The sequence below is a fragment of the Asterias amurensis genome, chromosome 5 (assembly GCF_032118995.1).
Source record: "Asterias amurensis chromosome 5, ASM3211899v1".
NCBI lineage: Eukaryota > Metazoa > Echinodermata > Asteroidea > Forcipulatida > Asteriidae > Asterias > Asterias amurensis.
In genome coordinates, this window is record NC_092652.1 from 8,298,219 (window position 1) to 8,308,359 (window position 10,141).

The following is a 10,141-nucleotide window of genomic DNA, read 5'->3' on the forward strand; positions in this document are numbered from 1 at the left end:
AAATTTTTAAAATCTGAAGGGTTTAAATAACAAATGAAACAAACAAAAGAGTGTGGTTTAAACTTGATTATAATTAATTTGAAAATGCATGAATACGTGTATATTTAGCTGTGAGTTGTTGCTAAGAATTTTAATTTGGAGAAAAAACATGTTTATCATGTTTCTTTCAAATATAACATTTTGTGCAAAACGTAGAGGGAACAGTGCTAAATAGAAAGTTTGTAAAATTAACTTTATTAACAGTAAGCAATTCATCTTGCCACGTGAAGGTTTTACAAGTAATTAATATGCATAATATATTTTATTTCACAAATTTTTATGCCAATATTTCGGTATTTCACAATTATGGTGCTTTCATTTGTTATATAATTGTCTGCTAAAATCAGTTGTTTAGCATTAGCATAGTCAAATCTTAAAGGTCATTTTTTATAACTAATATAATGGTTTGAATTATTTCAGTAAAAGTATGCTAAAACATGTATGTAAAATAGCTCTAAGAAATGCTTTCAGTAAACAGTATACAAATAATGTAATGAATGTTAATAAGTGCAGTGAAACTGAAAAAATTAATGTTCCATTTAATAACGCAAGGTCAATTTGAATGGAACATTTGGGTTGAGAGGGTTCTGGGACTACTTTGTAAGCTTTACCAATCCTGTATCATACCTTTAAAACAGTACCTCAAAACTTCGGGGAAATTTCCACAAGTTGGTTGTTTGTTGTATTCAAAGGCAGTGGACACTATTGGTAATTGTTAATGACTAGCCTTCACAGTTGGTGTGTCTCAACATATGCATAAAATAACTAACCTGTAAAAATTTGAGCTCAATCGGTCATCAAAGTTGCGAGATAATAACGAAAGAAGAAAACACCCTAGTCACATGACGTTGTGTGCGTTTAGATGGTCGATTTCGAGACCTCAAGTTCTAAACATGAGGTCTTGAAAATCCAATTCGTTGAAAATGACTTCTTTCTCGAAAACTGTGGCACTTCAGTGGGAGCCGTTTCTCACAATGTTTTATACTATGAACCTCTCCCATTACTCGTCACCAAGAAAGGTTTTATGCTAATAATTATTTTGAGTAATAACCAATAGTGTCCACAGCCTTTAATGAAAACTACAGGACAGGAAAAGTCTACTCTTCCAAAAAACAATTTAACATACTTTCTCTTAAATTCCATAAGACCAAATTATGCAAGTTGATTACATTTAGCTTCAAGGTTCTGCTAAAAAAAAATATTATTAATATTAATTTATTACATTGTGTAGTGCGCCCTCTGTATCCTAGGATGTTCGTTTATGCAAACAACAATAACATTTATGGAAGCATTCACATTTTTATTACCAAAATATTAAAAACTTAATTTGTAAGAATACTTTTTGAAAATAAATTGTGACTATTTGTGCTCATTTTTTTCATTTACTTTTATATAAAATACAAAATGGCAGTTATTTTCAATATAATTTAATACTGTAAAAAGTAATGAATTTGCTGTTTAAATATATATACCACCCTTCTTTAAGAAAAATTGTGTGCCTACCTCTCTTTCTGTTCATGGTAAAACACAGATTATAATGTGTCTAGGCAGCTACATTGTGTTTGACCCTTAGGCTTGCATGGGCATTCCTATGTTTCAATATGATTCTAATAACAGGCATAATATTCTTTCTACTTTTTGGTCTGTTTTCCGATTTTGTTTTGCAATCAGGAAAAAATAAGATTTTTGTTATTGATCATACCTGCAAGAACTCTTGGTGATGTACTTGCTACATTGAAGGAACACGTTGCCTTGGATCGGACGAGTTGGTCTTTGAAAAGCGTTTGAAACGGTTTGTTATAAAATGCACGGTTAGATGGATAATTCAAAAGTAGAATATAATGATCCACACAAATTTTTTATTTAGATGCTCTGTGGTACAATCTTTGCAGGCCATTTAGCGGCCAAATGGCAATTGGAACAATGAGCTGAGTGAATATTGTGTTCCAGTGCTCCACTGTTCCACAGTGCAAAACACGATTTTTATGATAAAGGTGGTCAAGCGACACGGGGAACATTTGATACTGTGTCCCCCCCCCCCCATTCGAAAATGGGGTGGGGTGGGGTGGGGTACACATCCCTTCTACTCTTTCAAGGGGGAGGTGCAAATCTGTCAACGATGGAGCATGCAGGTAAGAAGCCTTTACAGCTCGGGGTGCGGGCCCGGTTAAGGCCCAAATTTTGCATTTAAAATGCTCTGTGATGCAATCTAGGGCCAATTTTGAGGGGGGATATTGTGTCATCCTTTGCCCACAGGATTAATGCCCATATAGGGACACAGGGTTTCGTCTTACACAGTGCAAAACTTGGGCTTCATGATAAAGGTGGTCAAAAAGGTGGGAGGACATTTGATATTGTGTCCCCCACCCTCCAAAAGGTGGGGGGACATGTCGCCCTCCCCCCCCCCCCCTCCCCCCTGATTGACGCCCATTAGCACTGCGTATTCATACACAATGCATGTGCCATAGAGTTAAAAAGAACTAGAGGGCGCACTAGTGATGCTGCGTGCACAAACGCGATGAGATCACAAGGAGACACGCACACCATTTTTTTAAGCTGAATGTTGTACGCGCGTTGAATATAAACTTTGTTGGTGGCTTCGCTCGATATTGTAAAAAGGCTAAAAGAAAAGACTGATGGGGACAAAGGAAAAAAGATTCATAAGAAGGCTGTCATATTAATTTTGGTTTTTACCCACACACCGATGTGTGTTAGCACTGTATACTCGGTACTTTCCCGAGTCCTGTGAAAAAATATCACAGGCATGTTACTTGGGTGGGATTCGAACCCACGACCCTTGCAATTCTAGAGCAGTGTCTTACCAACTAGACTACTGAGGTTACCTGGTAGCTAGAGGCAGTTCGAATCCTATGTTTTGGCAGCGGGTACTGCAACAATATAAGAGATGATAATTTGCATCGGGGATAAAGAATATTAACTTTGGTTTTTACCCATACACCAATGTGTGTTAGCACTGTATACTCAGTACTCAGGCTGTCATACATACCCAATCCTGGCCAAACATCTGAAGAGTACATGTAGGTAATAGTTTCAAAATAAGATGTGATATTGATTCACATGCGTGCAAATGGGGTGCAATAAAATGGCAGTGCGCATCTACAAAATGGTCTCACAACTCTTTCAAAAGGTTGTTCCTGACTCACTCAATGTTAACAGGGTCTGTTTCTGTATGCATAACACAGATCTACACCAAACTTGCCTTATGTTTTATACCGCCACATTGGTCTGCATCTGAAGAATTATATTTCTCAAGAGAAGAACCGAGGAAATTGTGCCGAAAAATCCTACCGTGGTGTTGGAGAACTGACCACCCCACAGAAGTCCTGATGGCAACCAGTGAACTGCGTTGCAAAGATCAGCGACATTCTTGATGACTTCTAGGATTTGTGTTTTCGCTGCTGTCTGTAGATGGGATACCGGTTGTTTCTCAGATAAGGAGTCTTGGCTGAAATAAAAATTAATTACAAATAATTATAGAAATATTATCTACACGGTTAAAGGAACACGTTGCCTTGGATCGGTCGAGCTGGTCTATAATAAGCGTTTGTAACGGTTGTTATGAAATGTATATGGTTAGAAAGATGTTTTAAAAGTAGAATATAATGATCCACACAAGTATCACTCAAAATTGCACGGTTTTCTTTTTACGTCGCGAACTATCACGGTCCGCCATTTATGGGAGTCAAAATGTTGACTCCCATAAATAGCTGACCGTGTTATTGGACGAGGTAACAAGAAGACCATGCAATTTCGAGGCATATTTGTGTAGATCATTGTATTCTACTTTTACATCATCTTTCTAACCATATGCATTTTATAACAAACGGTCACAAAACGCTTTTCAAAGACCAACTCGACCGATCCAAGGCAACGTGTTCCTTTAAATATTTTTTCTCCTTCTTTGCAAGAGTGATCAGTTTTTACGTTACACCACTGACTGATATTTTAAGCACTGTATACTCAATTCTCCCCCCCCCCAAGTCCAAATTCCACTATCCTAACGACCAATAGGGATTCAAACCCATGTCCCTCACATTTTAGAACAAATTTTTCACAAGTTTGATCCCAGAGAGGCAAGTTTGAATTGTTTGTGTAATTGTTTGTTTGTTTGTTTGTTGTTGTTGTGTTTTTTTATGTTTTTTGTTTTTAGATGATTTTTCCATCGAGGGAACTCTGCACACTATCACAACGGGATATAAACACTAAGATTGCAATTCAGCCAACGAAGCTCATACAAACATTGGTTTCATGTTAAAATCCATACTTATTACAGTCATCGTGAAATCAACAGTTAGCTTTGTAGGATTCGAACCCATAACCCCATGTTCCACGGTAATTTGAAAGTTGTAATTGATTCTTTTGTGCAGGTTCCAAATATTATACACTGTCAAGTTTTCACAAAACCCTGTGAGGTTTGTGAGTGTGTTTTTAATGTCAACACCTCTTGAGTGATCAGCCACGACATGCCTTGACAAAACCACTGAGCAGTGTTGAATGACTGAGTAGGATGGAATGATTGTTTTTGAATGTTTTAATTACCTGCTCGATTCTCTTGTGGGGTCTTCCATCTGAACATGATGCTCACGCAGACGCTTCATCAGCCCGACTAACAGTGTCAGGCTCCTGGGAGAGAAAAAGGGTCATCTTATTATCTTATATTCATTTTTGTTTTTCGGTGGCTGATAATTTTGTCCATAAGCCTTTATGAAATATGGCGCACACAATGCTCCAACACTATGAGGTTTGGGTAAACTTGTGTGTATTGGTGTGTTTTGAACATAGAAATAAAACGTGTGTTATTCAGTGAAGTGCGCATGTTTTTAGGCGATGTGATGTTTACACGCGTGTGACGCGCATATCACGTCCGCCATAGTCAATTTGAAATCAGCGGTTAGCTTGGTAGTAAGTGGTAGGATTCAAACCCACAACCGTAATTGCTCCTGCAATCTAAGCCAAAGAGATAGAGTGCCGAAGGAGCAAGAAACAGAACTGAAGCTATTGTTGTAGCGTGAAATATGCATGATGGGCGCCATTTCAGCTCAGCGAGTGAATGTTGTTAATGTTTCCCATTGATGAAGGGTCATTGTCTGCGACGATCTTCACAAAAGAGTTACTAGCAGAAAGGGTGTCCAGTTGGATTTCAAGTTTCAGCCCCTTAAGGTGCTCTATTAATCTTTGGCCTAACCACTGGATCACGATGTAGTACACACCTTAAGATGCTAAACATTAAAGACAATGCCCATGCAATGAGTGATATCGTCCACCATCTTGAAGATGAGGTATTGATGAGTTTATTGTCTGCTGCCCAGGCTATATGCTCCAGAGGGAAGAACACCTGATCACACAGATTGTTAAGAAGACCTAGCGCCCGAAGCCACAAACTCTTTTCCTGTACAATAGATAGCAATTAAACAAATCACATTTAGTAAGGCCCCCTTTGATTTAAAACGGGACAATCCATCAAAGGTTTTTAAGGAGTCACATTGAAAGTGTCCCCGATTTCTGAGACACTAACACCATCTCAGAAAACTTAGTACTATACATGTACAAAGTTAGTAAATATAAAGTGATAGATATAGATGTAATTGTGAGATTGCCCTAAATAAAATAAAACAAGAAAATACCTACAAAATTGAGAATTTGTCATGTCGACAGCAGGATAAAATTAACTCCATTGGCATTGCTCCCTTCATGCCCCCTTCAACCATAGACTCTAGAGTAAGGACAACCCAATGGTCCGCAACATTAAAACCTCCCCGGCCTCTACCACATGAATGAATAAATTAAAATAACCTCAGACATGTAAAAACTTCAGAAAACATTTTGCAAAAGAAAGGGTGACCACACAGGGGCATAACTAGAACGTTCAGAAGGGAGGGTGGCACAAACATAGTTGCGATAACGTAACCCTCCTGCCGACGGCGGAGCCGTACACCGTCGGCAGGAGGGTTACGTTATTGTAACTAGCACAAACATTGCACGCTATTTATAAGTTAAACAATCTAGCTTTTTGACAAACATTTCATTGTGAACTAATCCAGCCAAGGATATTTGTACAAAACACCTCCCCCACCACTACTCCTAGAACTATTTCGGTTTCGTCCGGCTATCGTCTCCCGTTACGGGAGACGATAGCCGGACGAAACCGAAATAGTTCTAGGAGTACCCCACCACCAGCATTACCCCCCCCCCTCCCCGCCCCAGCCACTGCGACATGCTCCTCATGCCTAATAATAATATAAATACTATTTATTTAGGGCCTATATTATTATTATTCATTAAACTTTAAAATAAAGGCTAACCACTCTGCTGCTGCCAATTTGTACCGCTGTACAAAACACCTGTCACTTGAGGAATGAAGTTGTTGTATTGTAATGTAATGTAGCTTGTTTGGCCCTAATTATTGGCAGTTATTTCTTCAGTTCTCTAGAGCAACACAACCTCATCCGTGTACTGTTTCATAACTACCTGAGTGCCCCAGCCGTACGATAAGGAGTAAGCCAACATCGGCAAGTCATCAAACAGCCGTAGAACCGTTCTGCAGGAGCTGAGGAGTCCGCTAATGGTCAGAAGTTTCTTGGAGTTTGTGGAAGATCTTGCAACCCCTGACAGCAACAGTGACCCGTATGAAATGATCCTCATCACTTTGTCCTTTCCACCGCTAGTTTGGAGGATACTTGTGATTAATCTCAACTGATTTGAAGCCATTTCTAACTGTTTTTTTTTCGGTGAGTTCAACGATTGGATTGCTCAGAGTCAGAAAAACTAAACATCACGTATCCTCGGCGGTTTGCAATCGAGAGAATAAAAACAAGCTGTAAATTTTCCCGTACAACCTTTTACTCATGTACAACGCTTACATCGTCCCCATAGTACTAAACTTACACCGTGCATGATCTTATTGGGAAAACATGGGAACGAGGTATCAAACCGGCCGATCGTTTTCAGGGGATAACAGAATCTATGCAATGCAAGGAGAAAATAAACAAATGAGTTTGTTCACACTGATTTTATTTGGAACTTGCAAGTTCAAGCACTGTTTATTTACCATTTGAGGGTAACAAACTACGAAAGCCCATTAGTGCCATCGCAAGTACATATTCAGCGATTCTTGTTTTTTGAAGTACATTTTCAGCGATTCTTGTTTTTTTGAAGTACATATTCAGCGATTCTTGTTTTTTTGAAGTACGTATTCAGCGATTCTTGTAGCCTTGATCAAGGCTGTTGACGTACTGTTCCCATAGCTCTGACTGTTCCCATAGCTCTGACTGTTCCCCGGCCCGGTTCGCGGCACACGCATGCAGTGCATACACAATGTACATTACCATACATTGTACAGCGAGAACAGTATAGCGTAGTCGTGAGACGGTCGTGTCTTTGTATTTTCAACCTCATACACGTGGCTACTTGGGAAGTTCCCATGTACCGTTAGTGTACCCTATACTGATGGTACATGTACATGTACAGTACGTATGTGTACATACGCGTACACGTATTAGGCCGTGTCCGAAACGACGACTTCGGCTACAGCTACGGCTAGATCAGCGCGTCTATCAGTGTTGAAGAATAGGCAGACGCGCGCGATCTAGCCGTAGCTGTAGCCGAAGTCGTCGTTTCGGACACGGCCTTATTATGCTCTGTGTTATGTATGTGGGTGCGCTGGCGGAATTCAGTGATGGGGACTGGGATTTTGCAGATCGCGGCTGGCTGTAGCGCCTTGATCAAGGCTACGAATCTTGTTGTTTTGAAGTACATATTCAGCGATTCTTGTTTTTTTGAAGTACCTATTTGGCGAGTCTTGTTTTTTTTAAGTACATATTTGGCAAGTCTTGTTTTTTTGAAGTACATATTCAGCGAATCTTGGTTTTTTTTGAAGTACATATTCAGCGATTCTTGTTTTTTTTAAAGTACATATTCAGCGATTCTATTTTTTTTGAAGTACGTGTTCAGCGATTCTTGTTTTTTTTTAAGTATATTTGGCGAGTCTTGTTTTTTTTAAGTACATATTTGGCAAGTCTTGTTTTTTTTTAAGTACATATTCAGCGATTCTTGTTTTTTTGAAGTACATAATCAGTGAATCTTGTTTTTTTTAAGTACATATTCAGCGATTCTTGTTTTTTTGAAGTACATATTCAGCGATTCTATTTTTTTTTAAGTACGTGTTCAGCGAATCTTGTTTTTTTGAAGTACATATTCAGCGAGTCTATTTTTTTTTTAAGTACGTGTTCAGCGATTCTTGTTTTTTTGAAGTACATGTTTGGCGATGTGCATGAGGGCGCTGTTAGCCATATATTTTGGTCTGTAAAGGCAGTCATGCCGATAGCAGAGATCAGTAACGAACTAATTCGTCATTACTTTAATTTGGGGCTTAATTACGATGAAATAATTGCATCGCTTCTTGCAAACAATAATATTATCATAAGCAAACGGCATCTTAACCGGAAACTGCCGCGAGCTCTTGGTCTCTTTCGGCGAAAAAATCATACCGATATTGTAGACGTCGCTACCTTTATTGAAGGAGAGTTGCAAACATCGGGGCAACTGCATGGCTATAGGTGGATGCACTTGCGATGCTATCAGAATAGTATCAGTATTGATAGAGAAACAGTGCGCCTTCTGTTGGGAATACTAGATCCAGAAGGCGTTCAACAGAGGGCAAGGAGACGGCTTCAGAGACGCAGATATCACGTAAGCGGTCCAAACTTCCTGTATGGCACTTGGACTCGTATGATAAACTGAAACCGTATAGAATTTGTATAAACGGCTGCATTGATGGTTTTTCCAGAAACGTGCTTTGGGTAGAAGCTTACATAACAAGTAGTGATCCTAGTGTCATTGCTGGTTATTATATGAAAACGGTAAGGGCAAAAATGGGCGTCCGAGAGTAATTCGGTCAGACTTTGGAACTGAAAATGGTACAGTTCGACAAATGCAACACTTCATGAGAACTAATTGCCAAGATGCGTTTGCAGGAGACAGAAGTTTTCTTCAAGGTACCAGTCAAAGCAATCAGCGCATCGAATGTTGGTGGAGTGTATTTCGGAAACATTGCACTCCCAGCATTGGATGAACTTATTTGAATAACTTAAAGATGATGGTCATTTCAGTGGCGATTTTCTTGATACATCTTAAATAACATAAAAAACAAGAATCGCTGAATATGTACTTCCAAAAAACAAGACTCGCCAAATATGTACTTCCAAAAAACAAGATTCGCTGAATATGTACTTATAAAAAACAAGAATCGCTGAATATGTACATCAAAAAACCAAGACTCGCTGAATATGTACTTCCAAAAAACAAGAGTCGCTGAATATGTACTTTAAAAAAACAAGATTCGCTGAATATGTACTTCAAAAAAACAAGAATCGCTGAATATGTACTTCCAAAAACCAAGAATCGCTGAATATGTACTTTAACAAAACAAGAATCGCTGAATATGTACTTAAAAAAAACAAGAATCGCTGAATATGTACTTGCGATGGCACTAATGGGCTTTCGTAACAAACTTATGTTTATATATATTTTTTACAAAGAATAGATGCCTCATATGAGCGCCGAAAGTTGAATCATGGAGGTAGAAACCTCCATGGTTGAATTTAGCCACTGCTGTAGACTCAAACTTCAAAGTTTGGATGCAAATATAGGCATTTATTGCTTGTAAAAAAATCACATGTCCACACACTACAAAATTTTCAAAGCCATAGTACACTGAAAAGTTCTCACGATTTTATTCCATTTTTTATTGTTCATTTATTTAATTATTTGTATGTATGTATGAGCTTACGATTCAGGCGATCGGTCCGCCCACCTTTTTTCCAATCATCAAACAAACAAAGTAAGTGGTGTCTTTTGACCGCCCCTTGCGGTATGGATTCTACATTTATTTAGCTGCTGATCACGCAGCTGCACACCTCTTAGACAAAAATCGTTAAATTATGTTAACTTGCAATGCGGGGACGAAAACGAGGTTGAACTGACAACGACGTATGAGTATGACTCCGCGTTTGCACTGGAAATAAAATAAATACCTTATCTCGTTCTAACGTATTAATTAATTCATATTGCAAAGGAAATTATC

General features: G+C 38.7%; 1 protein-coding gene across 1 annotated transcript; it reads right to left on the reverse strand.

Moving 5' to 3' along the window:
* Positions 1–51: 51 nt before the first annotated feature.
* Positions 52–6,963, reverse strand: LOC139937168 (peroxisomal membrane protein 11C-like). The gene is made up of 4 exons (XM_071932212.1): positions 6,529–6,963; positions 5,271–5,449; positions 4,600–4,683; positions 52–3,505 (listed from the first exon to the last, which is right to left on the reverse strand). The coding sequence occupies exons 1-4, from the start codon at positions 6,766–6,768 to the stop codon at positions 3,268–3,270; spliced, it is 741 nt and encodes a 246-aa protein (XP_071788313.1). The 5' UTR covers positions 6,769–6,963; the 3' UTR covers positions 52–3,267.
* Between the last annotated feature and the right edge of the window lie 3,178 nt (positions 6,964–10,141).